Raw genomic sequence first — 22,625 nt, 5'->3', positions numbered from 1 at the left:
AAGGTAACAGGGGACCAGAAGAATGATGTGTTTAGATGGTGAACGGCGTGGGTGCTGACAAACAAGAAAGATATTCCAGACAAAGCTTGGGGCTTGTAGGTAAGAGTAGACATGATAAATGTTTTTTGAGTTAGCTTGAGAGGTGCCAAGGGGAGACAAGGTAATAGACTGAGGCAAAGGAAGCAAATCTGAGTCCTTTCATGCAGCACTTAATCAGATCATCAGGGGAGTCCTCACCTCGGACCTCCTGAACCTCATCCTCCAGGGGGAGAAGATACTCATTCCCAAATGAGAAAAACAGCAGTGCTAGGGTCTGCCTGTCCCACTCCCACTCTGCACCTCCTTATTCTACCCCCAAAGGGTGCCTTAGAAAGTCTGAGGGAAAGTAAGAGAATCTGAACCTTAAGGACATACTTTGTTTTGTTTTGTTTAATAGAGTTCCTTTTTTAGAGCAGTTTTAGCCTCATAGCAAAACTGAGCAGAAGGTACAGAGATTTCTCCTATACTCCTGCCCCAACACATGCACAGCCTCCCCGTTATCAACATCTCCCACTGCAGTGATACATCTGTCACAGTTTCATGAACCTAAATTGATGCAGCATCATCATCCATAGTTCATCGTATACGTGAGGGTTCGCTCTTGGTGGTGTATGTTCTTTGGGTTTGGACAAATGCGTAATGGCATGTATGCACCATTATAGTGTCCTACAGAGTAGTTTCACTGCCCTAAAAGATCTCCTGTGCTCTGCCTGTCATTCTTCTCTCCCCCACCCAACCCCTGGCAACTCCCCCTTTTTTTTTATTGTCTCCATGGTTTTGCCTTTTCCAGAATGTCATAAAGTTGGAACCTACAGCGTGTTGCCTTTTCAGATTGACTTCTTTCACTTAGTAATATGGACTTAAGTTGCCTTCATGTTTCCTCATGGCTTGATAGCTGCTTTCTTCTTAATGCTAAATATTTCACTATTACGGTATATTACAGTTTATCCATTCACCTCCTGAGGGACATCTTGATTGTTTTAAGTTTTGGCAGCTATGAATAAAGTTGCTATAAACACTTGTGGGCAGGTTTTTGTGTGGACCTCAGCTTCCAACTCCTTTGGGCAAGTACCAAGGAGTATGATTGCTAGATCATACGTACTTTGCTTAATTTTTTAATAGCTAATAAATTTAAGCAATTCAAGATATCAAACAATATGAAAAAGGAGCATGGTGCAAAACTTCCCCAAACCTGTCTGCCATCTTCCCACTTCCTCAGAACCACTGCCCCCCCACCCCCCCATTTTATTAGTTTCTTATGTTTCTTTCCTTTATGTAATTGTGGGAAATTATGAATATATATACTTTATATTTCCAGTATTAAACACAATTCTGGATCTTGCTTGTCTCATTAATGCATCCTGTGGGTCTTCTCATATCACTCTGTAGAGGAGGCCAGTGGGGCTTATAGCTGCATTGTTTTCCATTGTATGGATTTAAGCTATTCCCTCCTTATGGGCATTTGGGTTGTTTCCAGACTTTTGCTATTATAAATATCCTAACCCTGTACACATATATACATGTCACATGTATGCAGGTATATGTGATGGATAAATTACCAGAAGTAGGATTAAAGAATCAACAAATATATACAATTATAACTTTGAACACTCTGTCAGATTGTCCAAAGGGATGGCGCCCATTGGCTGTGTTACCAGCAAACACATGAGAATGTTGCTTCTCCACTCCACAGGCTACAGCCAAACTTTCAGACTTTGCCAATCTGTTAGGTGACAAAAGGAATCTCAACACAGTTTTTAATTTCATGCTCCTTTTTATGATGAGGTTGAGCATCTTTTTGTGTTTCAAGATCACTTTCATTTCCTTTTCTGGGAACAGTTAATATCTTTTGCCAGTTTATAGTTGAGTTATGTGTCATTTTCTTATCAATTTCTACAGTTCTTTATACGTTGAAGAAAGCAATTTTGAAAATAATCCTCACTCTCATATCTTACTTTTGTTGCTTAACTGAATAAATTTTGCCCTAAGAAAAAAAAAGCTATGGTGCTTGAGAACAATACAGTTTATATTTTTTAAAAGATCAGTTGTTATTAGAGATCTATGTATAAATCTACATATATGTACCTTTGAAGGGAAAACTGTTTTCAAATGGATTATCTTATAGCTATGATCTAGGTAATGAATAAAGCTAAAAAGCTAAGTCTCTTGGTTTTAACATACTGTAATCTAATTACCTACAAGGTCTTTTTAGTTGTTTTTTTAAATTAACTTATCCTTATAGTTAATTTCTATAGAATAAGTCCAGTGTATTTATTAATTCAACAATATTTATTGAGCACCATTTGTGTGGATAGGAAGTGGGGATGTTGCTGTGAACAAAACACACAAGATCCCTGATAGGTAGGAGAGACCTATAATACATAAAATATATATAGTATATTAGGTGGTGATGAGTACTCTGGAGGAAAACAGAGCAAGAAATGTGATCAGGAAATGCCAGGGAAGGGGGCACTTCACAGTTTTAAATTGTAAATGTAATCAAGGAAGATCTCACTGAAAAGATGACATTTGATTCAAGGACATGAGAGAGAGAGAGAGAGAGAGCGAGCCGTGAAGTTATTTGCAGAATTTCCAGAGAGAACCGCAAATACAAAGGCCCTACAGTGGGAAGAGGAGGGTTTAAAATCAGGTCAGAGGTGACAGGCACTGTGCCAGCAGGAGTCCTTCATCTTTTACTCTGAACCAGACAGAAAGTACTGGAAGATTTTGAACAAGGTGGCACACGATCTGGGTTGCATTTTACTAAGATTACTCTGTCTCTTGTGCTGAGAATGGGGGGCCCAGGCCCAGGCAGAGAGACCCGCTCAGAGACTGGGACAGGAGTCCAGGAGAGAGATGATGAAATGAGTCATGAATAAAATGACTTTACCTTCTCAACTTCTCTGTTTTAACAGAGAACTTAACCTGACTTTCCCTTGGAAAGTAGAGCAAAACTAGAGAAACATTTTTAAAACGATTGCCAAAAAATTAAAAGAACTAGATAACAACTGGGTCTTAGTCTTTACTATTTAGTCTGTATCCTCTTTTGCTCTTACATTTATGCTGACACCAGATTTCTTAACCTCATTCCTTAACCTTCTGTGGGAATTCGCTTACTCCCATAACGACCAGGCAGCTGAGACAGGCCGCCGCCGCGTAAAATAAATATATGTAACACACACATACACATACATGTGTGTGTGTCACATAGAATAAGGAGTCTAACTGTGGGAGGTGCTGCTTTTGCATCATTTTCTTCTGTTTGAATTTCTCTTTAAGGTAATGGGAAGTGGGTCTGGTTTTTTGAACCTGATTGCTTTCCCGTTCCTTTTCCTTCACCCTTGGGGTTTTGTGGTATATGGCCTCCCCCCACCCCGGTTTCTCTTTCTTCCACCTCCTCCTGCCTCTCCCCCCAACCCCTCTCTTATATCAGAGCATCTCCTTTTATCACCAGGCTCAGGACGCTTGCTGTGGGCCAGCCTCAGAGGTGAGAGGTTATTCTTAGCGCTTCAGTAATTCTGTCACCTCTGATCAGATTCATCACAGGACAAGCCCTGTTCCCTAACAAAAAGTAAAAGTCCACTGTAAAATTAAAACAATTTTCCTTTCACTTGTTTCATAGTTACTCAGTAACAGGACACTTCTGCGTAATGCTCGGTGCCTCAGTTTCCCTCTGAGATAGTAAGAGCCTTCTGCATGTGAATCCCAGCATCACTTTCTCCTGCCTGCTTCGCCCACAGCTACTTTACATCGACAGAGGCAACACGGCTTCTGTGTCCCCAGTGAAGTGATACTTGAAATTCTTTGTTATATAAGACAGACTTAGCATTAATATTTTCTAAAAAACACATCTTGCATACACATTTGATATGTTGTTTGGGCTTTGCAGAATTGTGGTCATTCCTAAATCAGGATAGAACATAGGTAGACATTGGAGGCTCTCCAGGCTGGTAGAATCGGGGCAGGTGACTGAGGATGCCAAGAAGACTGAAATTTCCTCCCGTCGAGGAAAACCCTTGGGGCTGGGAGCGGAAACACTGTTTTGGTTGTGCTGTAACTAAGCAAATTGAACATTAAAGCAGGAAGAAGCTTCAGGGGGTACCTAGTCCTGCTCTCTCCTTTGTCAGGTTAGGAACCCGAGGGCAGAGATGTTAAGGGGTTTCTCCAAAGTTAGTGTCAGAGGTGGGTTTCCATTCAGTGCTCTTTTTTTCCAGCATACATCATGAAAGATCATGCTGTTGGACCTGAGCATGATTACTGTATCGCGATTTCTCACTGACCTTTTTCCAGTGAGCATTTTATTGACTGTTAGTCTATAAAGAAAATAACAGAAAACTAGAGAGGATCTGATCTCTGTATCTAGTGAACTACATAGAACCACAAATATCACTTTGTATTAAGTAGTTTGGCCTCAGGGTGCCTAGGTGGCTCAGTTGGTTAAGCATCAGACTCTTGATTTCCGCTCAGGTGGTGATCTCAGGGTCTTGATCTTAGGGTCGTGAGATCATGTCCCATGTCGGGCTTCATGCTGGGTATGGAGCCTGCTTAAGATTCTCTCTCTGCCTCTGCCCCTCCCCACTCTATACTCTCTCCCTCTCATAAATAAATAAACAAATAAATGTAGTTTGTCCTCAAGATAACATGTAGACTCCATGTATGATACTTTTATTCACCTCTTAAGTACTTCCAACAAAAAGGGGGCATTCAACAGCATTCCTTTAATGGTAGATTATCATTCAGGAGTTTAAAAAAGAAAGGCACTTTCAGGAAGAAAAAAATGTTGCTAGACCAGAAGCAATTAAAAGTAATAAAATTTAGTCTAAAATAAATCTGGGTTCCCAAATCAAGCAAGAGAACAGAGCATTTCTAAAGTGATTATAGTATTCCTAAGAGAAAGTTATCTAATACAAGAGGCTGTTTGATTAAGGAAGATTTGATGAAAATAGAATGTTTTTCAACGAACGAAGTGAAATAAAAGTTTTCCATTGGAGGCAAATTGTAGAATGGTAGTATTTTAAACATTTTATGCCCAAAACTAAGCCCACAGACACATTGACCTTGAAGACAACATTTAAATATGGACTTAGTTCCAAACAGAGAAAGACAAATACCATATGATTTCACTTAAATGTGGAGCCTGACCAGACAGGCAGTAGGCAGGGGACGGGTTAAATGGGTGATGGGTGTTGTATGGAAGTGATAGATCACTAAATTCTACACCCGAAACTAATATTACACTGTATGTTAACTAACTGGAATTTAAGTAAACACTTGAAAAAATAAATAAAAAGCAGAAGCAGACCCATAAATACAGAGAGCAGACTGATGGTTGCCAGAGGGATGGTGCAGGGTGGTGGGCAAAATGGGAGAAGGGGAGAGGGAGATACAGGCTTCTAGTTATGGAATGAGTAAGTCAGGGGGATCAAAGGTACAATAGGGACTATAGTCAATTGTATTGTAGTAGAATTGTTTGGGGACAGATGGTCACCACGCTTGTGGTGAGCATACCATTAATGTATAGAGATGTTGAATTTTGTTGTCCACCTGAAACTAAGATAACATTGTGCATCAACTATATTTAAATAATTTTTTTTGTTTTGTTTTTTTAAAAGATTTTATTTATTTGACAGAGAGAGACACACCGAGAGAGGGAACACAAGCAGGGGGAGTGAGAGAGGGAGAAATAGACTCCCAGCTGAGCAGGGAGCCTGAGTCGGTGCTCGATCCCAGGACCCTGGGATCATGACCTGAGCCGAAGGCAGACACTTAATGACTGAGCCACCCAGGCACCCCTAATTATACTTTAATAATTTTTTTAAAGAAAGGAAAAAAGAGTATGTGCAGAACACCAGAATAATAAAAAAGAAATTTAAGTTTAAAAATATAAAATAAAATATAGATAGATAAATATGGACTTACTTGTACTAAGGTTTTGTAATGAGGTGAAGAACTTCTCCTCAAATGCTGCCTGTTCCACAGGTCTGCCTGAGGCCCAGAACCTAGATCCAGACTTAATTCCGGAAGGAAGGTGTAAATTATTTCAGAAATAGGATGCTATGGTGATAACACCTTACATTTTATGTTATATTTTATTATTTACAAAGCACTTTAACATATTACCTCAATTGGTATTTAGAATAACCCTGAGTTGTTATAACTTTGTCGCTCTAAAACTGTTGTCCCATTTTACAGACAAGAAAGGCGCTCTCTCAAGGATGTAGCAGAGCCAAAACTCAATCCCAGGTCTCACAGTCCCTAGCCTGGTATTCTCACCCATGCCTGTGCCTGCCTTCAGATGGGTTTCCCTAACTGCAAACATAGGGGCAGGAGGGAGAATTGTCAGGCTCTCCTCAGCTCTGCCTTGCAGCATCTTGGAAAAGATCTATACCTTCTTGCAGATACTAGTACCCCCTCCACCCCTTTAACCCCGTGCTTCCAATAAATTATGAGCTCCAAAATGCCCCCTGTAGATGTTTACCTTCAGATGTGTGGTCCTTAGTACATATTATGGGAATTACCCAGTTTCATGATTTGCAGCCCTAAGGAAGGTTGGACCCTTAGCCTTGATTCACACTCTTGGCTTTTCCCCTGGTCATTAAGAAGGTGGTAGAAAAGCTGTGGAAGCAGCAGAAATTGTGTGGGAGATTCAGTGCAGGAAGGCTGAAAGGAGGACATCTTCATGCCAAGATGGTGCCTTGTAGAGACCACACCTTCAGTCAGGGGACCCTTGTGGATGTGCAGAGAGCTCTTCCTTGCTCTTCCAGAAGAATCTTATGTCTCCACCCAGCTCAAAAAGTCCTGTGGAATTTAAATGAGATAATCTATTTTTTACATTCTCTTTATTGCTTTGTAATCACTTATATTCTACCTATTTTTAAGAAGATTTTGAGCTAGCTGTATAATTGATATAAAAGTGCTTTTAAACTGCTAAGGGCATGTAACTACAAAATAATATTTTGGACCATTTATAGTGTCCTCTGCCTGGTATTTCCTTTCCCACTCGCCCTTTATGCTTTATCTCAAGAATTGTTTTTTATGTCTTTTTTTTTTTAATTGTTAGCAACTGTAATGATCATGGGTTACATCTGGATATACAAGGGTGTAACTATGTGACGATTATAAAAATGGACTTTAAAAAATATTTTGCAAATATCTCACTCTTATCTCAGATTTTATTGCTAAAAACTGTGGGTCTGCCTGACCCAAGGCTTGGGACATTTAGACTCTTTCCACCCACCATCAACCACTACCTTCTCTGACTCTGTGGTTCCTCCTCCCATCAATAAATGCCACTCTGGTCAGATAGTGAAAAAGCCAGTTAATCAGTAAATTTATGAATGAGGTAAACTTTACAGAGCAGAGGAAGCTTTAGCAAAGGTTAAATGTGAGAGGAAGGGCACAGTGCCTTCACTTTCGCACTCTCTGATTGAGGCGGTCATGCTGGGAGCTGTGAGCAGGAGAGAGCATGCCAACATGGAGAGGCCACATTCAGTCCGCAGTAACGTGATTCACATACTCTCATGGCTCGGATTCTCACTGAGGGCTCCACTAGGTACCAGGCAGCATTGTAGGTGCTGAAGACACAGTCGTGAGTAAAGCAGACAAACCTCTTTCCACGTGGAGCTTATGTGCGCAAGGAGAAACAGGAGACAGATTACAGGGCGGTGTGGCTGAAATAGTGTGACCACAAAGAGCCGCAGGTGATTCAGAGGGGTGGGTTCTGGAAGGCCAAGGTGAGCAGTTAGGATTTTATTTGAAATTCGAGAAGAATCATTGAGCAGGGAAGGTTTTTGATCAAGGAAGGAAATTGATGTTTTATGTTTTCAGAAGGACCCGCTGGCTACAAAAAGTCATGGACCAATGGCAGAGATGGAAAGAGGCTTTCACCTCAAGTGTGAAGTCTTCTTGACTGGGAGTTTCTGTCTACAGCTCTGCGTTGAAAAGGGTCTATAATGGCAAGTCTGGACTTGGGGGAAATTATTGTCACACCAGTTAGCAGAGATGCCATAGACTTGGGGGACAGAGCTGACCAAGGATCTGATATGAAATAAGTCATAGAAGTGGCCAGTGCTATAAAATAAAATAAAAATAGGGGCACCTGGGTGGCTTAGTTAGTTAAGCATCCGACTCTTAATTTTGGCTGGATCGTGAGATCGAGCCCCTCGTCCAGCTCCACGCTCAGCGCAGAGCTTGAGATTCTGTCTCCCTCTGCCCCTCCCCCACTGTGTGCACTCTAAATAAATTAATAAAATCTTAAAAAAAAAACAGCCAAAAAGTTTGATAATCACTCAACACCGTAAAATAATAATTCTGTTCCTCCCCAGTAGGCAGACCTGTGGGAGGGAATATCTTTATGAATTGCAGAAACCCATTGCATTGCAAAGTGGGGACTCTGTACTGATTTTCTCTGTATCTGCTTGAAGAATTTCCCATGTACTTTCACTAGAGGGCATCAGTAATGACGGAGACTAGCAGAGTGTCTAGAAAATGCCAGAGAAAATGTAGTAAGATTACAATTTTAAGGAAGAATGAAGTTCTTCTGACTGCAAACTTAATCAAAACAGAACAAAATCCTAAGTAGGCTGGTTTCATTACTCTTCACTCTTGGAATTTTGTAAAAATTCAGTTGGGGCATTATCTACACCTCATTTCACCAAGGTTGATATGGCATGCCAGTCACCAAATAAAAATATCCCCGTCTCTTCAATAATCCTACTGCCCCCACCCCCCCCAAAAAGAACTAAAATACTTGTATACTGTCCAGTGCATGTGATTTGGTTAAAATCATGTCTAAGAAAAGAATCAGAAATTCAGCCTAAGAGTGAGAACAGAATAAAACAAAGACATGGATAACTTCCAAGGTACTGAAAGAATCATCAACTCTTTAAAAATGGCATGCTTGAGTTGTTATATACCATTCACAGTACCATAAACCAGCCATACAGTTGTTATTGCTTTCTTTCACTTATAACGTGATGTTTTATATATCCTGCACACAGTAAGTGCCAGCAAATGTATAACTAGAAATCTGTGCATTGCAAAAGGTTCTCCATGTCTCCTGACCCTGAACTTTCAAACATATTTCCAAAAACTTTAAAAATCAAGATCTTAGGAAGGGGGACAGGGAATTGGAAGTTTAGATCTAAAACAAGACAAGTGGATTCCTGCATTCAAGTTGGGTCTTGACCCCAGTACCTTGAGTAGTTAACTGTGTCCCCAGGGAAGGAGTGGGACCCCCCCCCCCCCACAGGCTTAAGCTTTGCACAATTAACCATCCTGAGCAGTAATTCCACACCACTGTGAGAGATTCGTGATTAAGTGATTGAACCAAGGATAGGATGAAGGTGAGATTTTCTCTTCTCTGTCCCTGGGACTTTATAGGCACCCAGAGAATAGTGCTTATAATCTGAGAATTTGTGTACAATTTTCAGCATTCGAAAATTCTTAGAAACACAGAATAATGACTGAAAATTGAAGTGCTAGTTGGTTGGTGATGCTGTTTGCGTTGTATAGTTTTTGACTGTTTGCCAGATGCTTTCATGTAAATTACCTCAGGAGGTCCTCCTAAGAGGGCAGGTAGGCAGGAAGATGGATGTAGCTGAAGATCCGTGAGGAACTCCCTACAAGGTAGCACTGGGCCAGAACCACATGGAGCAGTCAGTTCCTCCGTGATAGGGCTTGAAACAAACCACCGCAAAGTCAGGCCAAACCCAGACAAGTATCTGTTAATTGCTGGAGCCTGTGTGGTGAGCTGGGTTGCAGCTGATCTTGTCTGGGTTCTGCAGGGTTCACCTTCAAGGTGATATAGGACAACTGAGGCACCCAAAGGTTTTGTTTTGTTTTTTTTTAATTATGTCCAAGGTTACTAGAACTGGGAAGACATGGTCTGGCATTTCCTATGAACACAAGACAGATTGTTCTCCTAGACAAAAGGTTAAGGCACTGACAGCCTGTGGAAAGTGCATTGGGAGTGGGGAGAGTGTGGCTTGTGTGCATGTTTTTTTAAGACTATTTTTTAGAGCACTTTTAGCTCTAAAAGCAAAACTGAGCAGAAGGTATAGAGATTGCACATACACACCCTGTGTGTGCACATAGTCCTAGCCTCCCTGGTATCAACATGCCCCACGAGAGTGGGACATCTTTCATAATTGCTAAACCTACATTGACACATCATTATAACCCAGAGTTCATAGTTTACATTAGAGTTTAGTCCTGGTAAACATGGTACCTTCTTGGATGTGGACAAATGTATAATGACATGTATTCACTATTACAGTATCATACAGAATAATTTCACAGCCCTGAGAAATCCTGTGTGTTCTGCCCACTCCTCCCTTCCTCCTCCCTAACCCTGGCATCCACCGATCTTTTTACTGTCTCTGTGGTTTTGCCTTTTCCAGAATGTCATCTCGTTGGAAGCGTGCATGTTTTATATTGCTGGTTAAAGGAGCTTTGTGATCTGTTGTGTTGCTGCTGGCTTTGTGCATTGTTGAGGTCAAACTTCAAGTCTCTTCCAGCGGAGCCACAGAGGGGTCTCCTGGTGTAGTGGCGAAGAGCATGGACTCCACCTCCAGACTGGCTGGGTTCAAATCCCAGCTCTACCACATGTGAGCTGTGTGACATGGACAAGGTGCCCAGTGTCTCACGATCTTAGTTTCTCTATGTGTAAGATGGAGATGACTGTAGCCCATCCCCCATAGTGTTGTCATGAGGACTAAAGTGAGTGCATATTTGCAAACTAATATACAGAAAATGTTTGCTAAATATCAATTAGGAGGCTTGGGTATCTCAGCTCTTTGGTAAGGAACAGTAGACTGGGAGCAGAGTTCTTGTTCAGCCTGTCCCACTAGCCTGCATCGTGGCCTCAGATGACTCAACCTTTCGAACCTCAGTTTACTCCTGTAAAATGAAGTGGTTAGACTCCCTGATTGCTCACAGTGCCTGTGAAGGTACTGAGCGCCCCCTTCCTGATCTCTTTCTCCCTTAGGGGGGTCTAGATGGAGGGATGGGTGGGGACACATGGAAAGTGAGACACAAAAATCTTTCTTCTCCATTCTTTTCTGGGTACTGTAAAGATACGTTATGGTTTGTGAACAGTACACTTTAGACTTGCAAGAATACCTGTGATTAAACTTTCCTACAGAAAAACATCTCATGGGAAAGAGGAGCGTTCCATGACTTTTAGGTTGGATAGTTTGAAGACCTCGTTAGGGACTGTGCACTCACGAAGCCACAGTTGTATACATGTCCGAAAAGCCAAGCCATCAGAAGTAAAAATATTTAATGAAATAGTAGAACGTTTGTTTCTAGAAGTTGCTCCGAGATTACTCATTTTAAAACGCCCACTGCTGGGAATTAAAAGATGATTTGCTGCATCCAGCGTAGATCAGGGTGCTTCAGTCTCCTGCTTGCATGTCTGAAGGTGGCCGCTGAGCATTTTGAGGTGGCCATCTGGGTGACAGCGTCAGGGCAGTGCAGTTCTGTTCAGCATTAATGTGTCATGTCAGAGCCTCTCGCTGATAACATTCAAGCTGTGCCAAATCACAGTCATTATGTATTTTGGGGCTATCAAGGGTCTTAAAGCTGTGAATTGCAGTTGTGCGAATATACGGATTATTTCTAAAATGCCTGTTTAGGTCGCTCTGCTTTTTTTGGAGGTGAGATAGCTAACATCCCCATATTTTGGAACAAGTTTGACCCTCTCCATCTGGGGTAAACTCTCCTCTTCTGTACAGGAATTCTGCTTTACTTCTGTTGTAAAAATTATAGATGGTTTAAATCCAGCTTTTCTGTCTCGATCAGACTATCAACTGAAATGTTTACCACTGGCTTGGCTTTCCTAATAGGAGAAAGTGAAGTTTGCATGAAAATTCTTGCGCATACTTGTCAATATAGTTTTCTTCTATTGAAGACCCGTTAGTATTGGTCCCATGATTTATTGTAGGCTGCTTATGACCATGTATGTTTTGTGCACTGCTGTGGATCCACAGTGCCTAGAACAGGGCCTGGCAAACAGTAGGCACCCGATAAATACTTGTAGAATAAATGAGAATGAATGAATACTCATGCCTCCAATCCTAAAGGATTTAAGGATATTTTACGTTACATGAACAAGTAATAAAAGTGATTGTTTGAAATCTCACCAGCATAATTCATAAGTGTGTTCGTTGTTCACCTTCTAAAGGACCAGCGCCTTTTGAACAAGTAATAAAAGTGATTGTTTGAAATCTCACCAGCATAATTCATAAGTGTGTTCGTTGTTCACCTTCTAAAGGACCAGTGCCTTTTGGCTTTCCTGAAACAATCCTGAGAAAGGCCTCAGGTTCACCACCTCTGCCAGGTGATAGGATGGCCACGGCTCTTTGCTGAAATTATTACTACTTTCTTACAAGCTCAGTAAGAAAGAGTAAATGGATTTGTTAAAATATGAAATAATCCTAAAATTTTTAAATTGTGAATATTTGAATATATTGTTGAGAGGAGTTAATTATCAAGCACATCTAACATTTCCTGTGGCATCTTGAACATGCTCATTTTTATATTGACTTATGAAATTCTTGTTCCGTGATATTATTTACGTTGGATGATATTAAACCTGTTTACAAAAGATATACTAAAGTCTTAGACTTTGTAAGATCTCACCTCTATTGCCACCCCTCCCAAAAAAAGAAAGAAAAGCGTTAGCTTACAAATCCTGATTTCACCTCTCAAGTTCTTTGAACATACTTGGGGTTTTTAATTGGTTGATTGATGTAACTGTTTACTCATATGTTTTCCTGTTATTGAATTTAGAAACACAGCAGTGTCCCGGAAGATACAAGCCAAAAAAAATTGGCGAGAAGGAAATGAGGGGGATAAAAATTGAAATTACTTTCCTGGTGTACAGAGTTCCTACCTATAAGCAAATGAGTACGTTCCAGTTTAGGTTTTCTCTTGATGTGGGTTAAAGTCTGCTTTCCTAACGCCTCAAGCCATTGCAGTTGAGCTCTTTTAAGCTGGGAAACTGGAATGCATACCATTGTTCTCCACTTGTTTTCCCGTGGAATTTCAACGACCCGCAGCACAGAAGCATGGCGGTCTGAGGGAAAACCTTTCCAGTTCTCTGTCTCCGCTCCTCACCGCCCCCCCCCGCCCCAGCACGTGGCATAGCAAGTGATTTCTTCCGTGAGAGCCGTCCTCCCTGGCCTCCCTCTGCGTGTGATCATCCTCTGCTATGTCCCTGCAATAAGAGAAGGTGAAAACCAGCCTGCAGGTTTAAATTAATTGCACTCCTCAGTTATGCTCGGAGTTTAGCCAGTGCCTTACATCACAACATTCTAAACTTCCAGTTTAAACATAATTGGAAAGAGCTGACATTAAAGTAGTCACTGACAGAGTAAACTTAACTAAAGCAGAACAGTCTAAAACACTCATATGCAAATAACTTGAATAATCTGATAAAATTATTCATAGGCCCTTGAATATTTTATTAAAGATACCTGTTACTGGTTCTGAGCCCTGGATTCCAGCACCTTTTTGTTTTTCAAACTTATGTGCCTAATTACATTGTGTTTGTTCTAATGGAACATCACTTTTATTCGTAATGGAAATCGTTTTTTAAAATATAATTTTTTCATGGAGTCATAAATGTGATGCATATTCCTGGCCAAAAAAAAAAAAAAGGTAGAGCCTCCTCCATTTGAAATTGTGTACTTTGGCAGTTAAGATCTGGAAGATGCTGGATACAAGAGAGCAGCACCTGTGTTTTACTGGGGCTAGCGGCATATATTTGAGTTTATCCTGTCTTCATTTGGAAAAGAAAGAGATGCACTTAGTGGCTCTGCCTCTGGGTTCCTGAGGAAAGGTGTCCGTATCCACACTGCAGTACCCTTCACTCTGTATTTGTAATTCTGTATTTACATTTCTGTGCCACTGAACTATAATCGGGACTTTTACCTGTTTCTACATGTCCAGTGCAGCTCCTGGCATCCCGGCAGGTGCCCAGGTAACATTTGCTAAAAGAATTCAGAGTTTACGTGAATAGGGATGGAAGGTAAACATAGGAAGACCTCATTCTTCATTCTTCCTTATTTTTTCTACTTACATATGGTGCGTTTCAATTTGGGCTCTTTTATGCACAGCTAAATCTGACATACTGTGTTTCTAGAAAAAAAAATTCTATTAGCATATCCTGTCAAACTCTAAATAGAGGCAATTCTTAGAACTAATATTTATGTGCAGTCATTAATTGCCAAGAATAATAATTTACTTGTAAATGCAAGATTGTATTAATTTTATCTGTAATGGAATTCTTGTTCCTCCTGAAATCATAACAAATTATTAAAATTGCTTTGTGGGGAGTACAAAGTTAAAGAGATCAAATTTGTTTTACAAGAACATTTGATGTAATTAATTTTTAAAATGTCTCTTGCTTTTTTAATACCAGACTTAAGATAATAATAATTTTTTTAAAGACCTTTATAAAAAGAACTGTTCTTCCCATTTCTCCCCCCTTTGTCAGCTAATCCTCAAACCTAGAATATGCCTTTAAATTTGTGCTCTACGCCTGAATTACATTGTGACTTTATAATGCAGTCTAGTAGAGACTAAACTCAGACATCAGATGTTCTTTTGAGACTTTTAATTCCTAATTGTTGATGAGCACTTTGACCTGTAGGTTTAGAACAGTGGCTGTTTGGAACCAGGCCTGATCTTTGGCGGACCATGTCATTAGAGCATAATGACTAGTTTCTGCACTGATTGGTCAGAGCCCATGCCCGGCAGGTTCTTAAATATTTTAACAATTATCCCAGCTTGAATGATGACTCTGAAACTCCATGAAAATCTTCAGTACTTTCTGCATCATCCTGGAAAGATTCATGTATTCTTGGGGGTAACAGTTGAGTTGAATATGAAATTCTCAATCTTTGGAACTTGGAAATTAGAGATCAGTAAATCCTCTGTTTGTCATCTTAATGCCTACCTTTCTGTCATACCCTATATCCAATCCATCAATAAATCTGTTGCTCTGCCTTTTAGCAAGCTGCAGACTGTCTGACCCCTTTTCACTACAGACACTGTTTTTAGAGCCCAAAGTATATCATCTCCCTCCCGTACAGTTGTAAAAAACTTTTCTTGGTCTCCCTGCTTCCGTCCTTGCTTCCAAGAGTGTATTCTCGAAACAGAGGGCAGAGTGGTCCTTAAAAAATGTCTGGATGGTGTGTTACAGGATATAGGGGCTCCGTGTGAGCTGGTCTTCTGCCCTTGTGCCCCTGCTCTGTCTCAGCCTCCACTTCTCTCTCCTGGGCTGTCTGTCTACTCCAGCCACCTTGTCCTTCAGGCTCACTCCAGCCTTGCACATCCCCATGAGAATGTGAGCTCTCTCCTTGCATGAAGGGTTTTTGTGTGATTCCCTTCTATAGCCTCAGCCCCTGAGAAGGACACTTGGCACACAGTAGTTGCTCAATAAATAGTAGTTGAACCAATGAATCATTGCACAGTATTTCCATTCTATTTGGATAAACTGTGTTTAGAAATAGGAAGTTGAGCAGGTTCTTAAATTTCTTTTTGTTCTTATCTAATGGTATTCTTCCACAGGAAATATACCGTAACAAAAGCAGTATCAATCATTTAGATTCTCTCCTTTAAAAGCTTGTCATTAAAAGCAGACAACATTGAAAAAAGACACCAACCAATATTAAGCAAAATTAAGCCTTTAAGTATTAAATTTTTAAAAAGAATCAAGATCAATATGAAAAAGATGCCATTTAATTTTATTGGAGGACATACACACAAATCCTTTCTGAATGGAAGACACACCATATTGTTATGTACAAAGATTTTCTGTCATTCTTTTCAGATAGGTAGATATTTTAATGAAACTCCAACCAGATTTCCAATGGGAACTTTATTTTATTGATTGACTGTTTTGTTGGAAACTCACCTTCCCTCATCACTTAATCTAAAGTGTCTCTCTCATACTGGTCAGTCTACATTATATCTCCTTGTTTTACTTTTCTAGAACACTCTTTTTTGCCCACCTTTATTGGGATAGAATTGACATATAACATTGTATAAGTTTAAGGGGTACAACATAGTGATTTAATATATGTCTCTGTTTATACCACAGTAAGTTTAGTTAACAGATCCATCACATCACATAGTTATAATTTTTGTGTGTCCGTGGTGAGAACTTTTAAGATCTACTCTCTTATTAGCAACTTTCAGATACACAGTGCAATATTGTTAACTAAAATCTCTATGCTTTACATTACATCTCCAGAATTTATCCATTTTATAACTGGAAATTTATATCCTTGGATTGCTTTTCATCCATTTCTCTACCTCCCCACCCTCTGCCTCTGGCAACCACCAATCTATTCTCTGCTTTTATGAGTTCAGCGTTTTTTAGATTGTATATTTAAGTGAGATCATACAGTATTTATCTTTCTTTGACTTATTTCACTTAGCATAATGCCCTCAAGTTCCCTCCATGTTGTTGCAAATATCAGGATTTCCTTATTTTTTACGGCTGAATACTATCCTTTGCATGTATACACTACATTTTTTTCATCCATCAGTAGACACTTCGGTTGCTCCCACATCTTGTAAGTAATGTTGCGGTGAACATAAGGGTGCAGAAATCTCTTCAAGTTAGTGGTTTAATTTCCTTCAGAAATTAAATACCCTGATATGGAATTGCTGGATCATATGGTAGTTGTATTTTTAATGTTTTGAGGAACCTTCCTACTGTCTTTTGTGGTGGCTGTACCAGTTTACATTCCCGCCAACAGTGTATAAACACCCCCCTTTCTCCACATTCTTGCCAGCATTTGTTAGCTCGTCTTTTCAATGCCAGCCATTCTGACAGGTGTGAGGTGACATCTCACTGTGGTTTTGATCTGCCTTCCCCTGACAATTAGTGACGTTGAGCACCTTTTCATGTACTTGTTGGCCAGTTGCAAATCTTCCTTGGGAGAATGTCTATTCAGGTCCTGTGACCACTTCTCAGTTAGATTATGTGATTTTTTGCTACTAAGTTATAGGCGTTCTTTATGTATTTTGGATATTAACCTCTTATCAGTTCTGTGGTTTGCAAATATTTTTCTCCCATTCCATGGGTTGCCTTTTCATTTTGTTGATGGTTTCTTTTGCTGTGCAGAAGCTTTTAGTTTGTTGTGGTCTCACTTGTTTATTTGTTGTTTTTATTGCTTGTGCTTTGCATGTTGTATCCATAAAATCATTGCCAAGACCAGTGTCAAAAGCTTTTTCCCTCTGTTTTTGTCTGTGCTTTCAGGTCTTACATTTAAGTCTTTATCTGTTTTGAGTTAATTTTTGTGCATGGTTTAAAATAGGGTTCCAGTTTCATTCTTTTGCATGTGAATATTCAGTTTTCCCAGTACCATTTATCGAAGAGATTATCTTTCCTCCATTGAGTATTTTGGCTCCCTTATCAAACATTAGTTGATCATGCATGCTTGAGTTTAATTCTGGGCTTTCCATTATGTTCTATTAGTCTATGTGTTTGTTTTTATGCTAGTACCATACTGTTCTGGTTGCTATAGCTTTGTAAGATAGTTTGAAATCAGGAAGTGTAATGCCTGTAGCTTTGCTCTTCTTTCTCAAGATTACTTTGGCTATTCAGGGTCTTTTGTGGTTCCATACACATTTTAGGATTGTTTTGTTCTTCTATAAATACAGAAATTGCCATTGAAATCTCAACAGGGATTGTATTAGATCTATAGATGATGTTGGGTAGTATGAACATTTTACCATATTAATTCTTCCAATCCACGAACACAGGATTCTTTTCCATTTATTTGTGTCTTCAATTTCTTTCATCAGTGTCTTAATAATTTTCAGCGTACAGATCTTTTATCTCCTTGGTTAAATTTATTCTTAGGCATTTCATTATTTCTGATGCTTTATAAATGGAATTTTTCCTTTGTTTGTTTTTCACATAATTCAATGTTAACATACAGAAACACAACTGACTTATGTATATTGATTTTGTATTCTGCAGCTGGACTGAATTTATTAGCGCTAACAGTATTTTGGTGGAGTCTTTAAGATACTCTGTATATAAAATCATGTCATCTGCAAAGAGAGACAGTTTTACCTCTTCCTTTCAAATTCAGATGCCTTTTATTTCTTTTTCTTTCTTTCTTCTTCTTTTTTTTTTTTTTCCCTGATTGCTCAGGCTCAGACTTTTAGTAGCATGTTGAATAGGAATGCTGAGAGTGGGCATCCTTGTCTTGTTCCTGACATTAGAGGAAAAGCCTTCTGCCTTTCATAATTGAGTATGGTATCAGCTGTGGGTTTGTCATATATACCCTTTCCTGTGTTGGGTACATTCCTTCTATACCCAGTTTGTTAAGGGTTTTTATTACAAATGATGTTGAATTTTGTCAAATGCTTTTTCTGCATCTATTGAGATAATCATGTGACTTTTGTTTTTTATTCTATTAATGTGGCGTGTTACATTTATTAATTTGCATATGTTAAACTGTCCTTGCATTCCAGGGATGTATAATATAAAAAGACATTATTTTTCATTGCTGGAAAATGAAAAGTAATCTGACAGCATCTATTAAAATGTAAAATGTGCATACCATTTACCAAGCAATTCTATATGGAGAAATCTATCCAATAGAAATGAAAGCATTAGTATACAGAGATAGATGTGTGAGGATATGTATTGAAGCACTGTTTTTAAGGGGAAAGAAGTGGAAACTACCTCCGTTGTCACCAGTAGGAGAATAGTCAAATACCTATGATACTTCTATGGAATATTATACAGCTTTAAAACAATTGTTACATCTGTTTTCTTGCTTTGAAGGACTATCTGCTATATATTAAAAAAATTTCAGAGACTGTTCATGGTACAATCCATTTTTAAAAATTAAAACAGTATCTGTATGTGTATATATGAATGGGTTTGCATTTATAAACATAAAGAAATATGTGGAAAGAGACATACCCAAGCCATTAACAATTGCTGTATCTTCAGGAGTCAAAAATAGGGAGCAGGAGAGGAGATTATTAATATCTGCTCTGTGCTGCTTTATTGTTTAACTTGGTAAAATAAACATCTTAATTTTTAAAATATAATAATGATGATTCAGTGAAAAATGTAAATATACATTATAGGACTTTGGTAGTTTGGCTTTGAGCCAAACCAAATAGATGTAAGAAAGAAAATGTAAATACCAACTAGTGTAAGAAAGGAGAACCAGCATTACTGTATTGGACTTAGTGGAAGCAACAACTCTCACTTCACTGATGTGTCAACGTTCTTCAACATACTTACAATTTGGAGGCTTGGAATTTGTGTTTCTTTTTTCGACCCAATTAAAACTTAGTTATTCTAAGAAATAATTACTGGGAAACCGGATTATGAAATAAATCACCGTAACAAAAGAAAACAAGGCTTCATTATTTAAAATGTTAAGATCTTCCTATTTATTCTTTGTAACTGCCCGATCTGAAGGTGAAGACTTCCCATAACTGGCATAACTATGGCTAAGTCAAACACTACCTTTTTAAAAGTTGAGGGTTGTTTTTTTTTTAAACATACTTGTAATGTATACATTTGAAACAAAGATTGTTTATCAATTTTCTCTTTTATTTCAGAACGCTTTACCCTGTACAGCTCTAAAAACCTTAGGCAAGCATGGAATAAGTAAGTCTTTATACAGTTTGTCCTTGCTCTCTCTTTCTCTTCTCTCTCAATCTCTCTCTCAGTTCTTAAAACTCTCCAGATAAGTTTGTCTTGACATTTTTCATTTGCCTATCCAAGTATCCATCCATCCATTCATTTAACCATTAAATAGTCGTTAAGCCCTAACTGCGTGCCAGCCACCGTGATCAGCCTAAACTGATGCTGTTATATATGAGTTTGGGTTCCTACAGCAACGTGGCGTTGCTTCAGAATCCTAATTCCTAAAATTCATTGTGCTTAATCTTCTCATAACTAAATTCCAAGAAATATTTTTGCAACAGCAAAATAGCATCTAAGTACAATGTAATGACTGATTCTGATCTAAATAATGCAAGTGACAAACTCGGAGCTAGATAAAATTGATCTTTCAGATTTTTTCAGTTTATCTGTTGTTCCACTAAGTCTTGTTGGAAAGCTAAGTACATGTATCACTTGAAATGTATGTGATCTATTTATTTAATTTCTGTTCTCTCATCTGATCTCATTGAAATAGTTTCATTTATTGGTTTCGAAATTTGATGAAATCTGAAGATCTGGGTTTCTCAAGTTATTCAGAGGTCTTTTATTGCAAGCCAACCTGTTAATAAATCATTGAAAGTTGGAAAGCAGAGTGATTGAGTCACTCTCATTAGTTGTGGAGATCATATTACCAGCATGATGCTGGGAAAAAGGTAACTGGAACTGCTTTGATTTAAAAAAAATTTAATTTGTCATAACAGAGTTTTGTCTGTGGGGAATTTAGTGTTATTGCCTCAGTTTTTACTGTTATGACATGTTTAATTTTAGATGCCATCAATTATAAAAATAAAAAATAAGAAAAAACCTTTTTATAATAAAAATATTGTCAGTAGATCCAGTGGACAGCTTATTGTGAGGAACTCATGGAATGAGTACATACCCTGCGGTGGTTTATTTGGAAGATTTGGCAGTTTATTTTGATTAAGTTCATCCTTAGAAGAGCACTGGGATAATTATTTTTGTCTAACACAAGGCTTTGCGTTTTGCCATTTGAAGAATCAGCTCTCAGTATCTAGAGTCTCCTCTGGGAGGCATGCCCTCTGCTGGGAACATTCTGTGTGTGTTCCTCCGCTCTTGTACCCCTCCCCTCCCCTCCCTCGACTGATCAGTGGTCTAACATTTTAATTAAGTGCTTTCATACACCAGGCACTGTATACAGTACACAGTTCCTACCTTAATTAAATGATCAAACACATTCTCTCATAGTTGCTCAAAAAGTTTTGTCCAACCAGGTAACCATCTTATGAAACAATTCTTTATAAAGCAATTGAATTTCTAACCCATCTTTGCAGTCACAGGAATATCTGGCAAATCTACACAGAGCATTTGTGGAGAATAGTCATTTCCTTCCTTCGGAGGGGCAGAGCTAGAATGACCTCCAAATTGCCCAGGAAGATAAATGGCAATCCTTATCCAATTAGAAGAGTCTACAAAAAATGGGAGATGGGTGTATGTAGACAATGCTGAATGATATTTCGTCCGCTGTCCTCTTGTGGCCGTGACCCCACTTCTTAGACGGCTGACCCGCTGTAGCCGTTCGCTTTTGTAGCTTGTATTCAGCACCACCCGGCGCCACAAGCTCTCACGCACGTGCCCAGATGAATGAATGGCCCGTCTCCTTCAACCATTCCACAGTGACAAGTGGGATGCCTCGTGGAGAAGGTGCTTCTACCCACGTACTGTACTCTACCCCAGGGAAACGAGGTTATCTCATGTCCTAAAAGAAAAGAAAATTGAGGGCGCCTGGGTGGCTCAGTTGGTTAAGCGACTGCCTTCGGCTCAGGTCATGATCCTGGAGTCCCAGGATCGAGTCCCGCATCGGGCTCCCTGCTTGGCGGGGAGTCTGCTTCTCCCTCTGACCCTCCTCCCTCTCATGCTCTCTGTCTCTCATTCTCTCTCGCGCAAATAAATAAAAATCTTAAAAAAAAAAAAAAGAAAAGAAAAGAAAATTGAAAGAGTATTCAAGCTTTGCATTACTTCACTTCATTCTGACCACCTAACACCTGATGCCTACTTTGCTCTGAGAGGTGTTGATCATGTTACAACAAGAGTGAGTAGTTCATTTCATTGATGAAAATCAGGACATGCAATCCTCTGGTATTGGGTTTTAGAAATTTTAAAAACTGGGTTTTAGAAATTTTAAAAACTATGTGCATTGTGTGCAATCTCCAAATTTTTCTTAAAAGATGCTGGGTAGTCAGTAAATACGCTTTTACTTTTGAGGGCAAATAAGAATTCTTCAGAATATGATTTTTTGCAAAATGAGAACAGAGTTTTCTCTTTAAGATATAATGTTGGGGATATTTATTATTTGCATTTTTAAAAAGATTTTATTTATTTATTTGTCAGAGACACAGCGGGAGAGGGAGCACAAGCAGGGGGAGTGGGAGAGGGAGAAGCAGGCTTCCCACCGAGCAGGGAGCCTGATACTGGGCTCAATCCCAGGACCCTGGGATCATGACCTGAGCCGAAGGCAGACGCTTAACAACTGAGCCACCCAGGTGCCCTTATTATTTGCATTTTCTATGAACATAGGATTTATAATTTTTCTACCAAAACCAAAGTAGGTTGAAGGAAATCTTAACATTTTCATGTAAAGTCTTTTTTTTTTTCATGTAAAATCTTTTTAATGAGCTGGTAGAATTGTAGTTAATGTCTTTCTTTTAATCTGTAACATTACATATGCTTTTAAAAAAAACTAGAATTAATTCAAAAGCATCTAATAAACTGGGTTCTACCATTAGATTACTTCTAAAGCATTTTAGGAAAAATATTAAAAGCTGAGTTTGAGGTAAGATTTTCAAATTAGAAACATAACTTGTGGGGCGCCTGAGTGGCTCAGTTGGTTAAGTGACTGCCTTCGGCTCAG

General features: G+C 39.1%; 1 protein-coding gene across 6 annotated transcripts in view; it reads left to right on the top strand.

The window, feature by feature from the left end:
• Nucleotides 1-22,625, top strand: part of CDK14 (cyclin dependent kinase 14) — a 550,615-nt gene that overhangs the window by 408,011 nt on the left and 119,979 nt on the right. For all 6 annotated transcript variants that reach the window (XM_054505309.2, XM_054505308.2, XM_064575299.1 and 3 more), the window contains one exon: nucleotides 19,651-19,699. In XM_054505309.2, the coding sequence (XP_054361284.1) occupies nucleotides 19,651-19,699 (49 nt within the window). The remainder of the gene's footprint in view (nucleotides 1-19,650; nucleotides 19,700-22,625) is intronic.

This window comes from Mirounga angustirostris, unplaced genomic scaffold, assembly GCF_029215605.1.
Source record: "Mirounga angustirostris isolate CCGP_5_RB_7025 unplaced genomic scaffold, mMirAng1.0.hap1 SCAF_12, whole genome shotgun sequence".
In the NCBI taxonomy this organism is placed as follows: domain Eukaryota; kingdom Metazoa; phylum Chordata; class Mammalia; order Carnivora; family Phocidae; genus Mirounga; species Mirounga angustirostris.
This window is presented reverse-complemented; position numbering and strand designations above follow the sequence as displayed.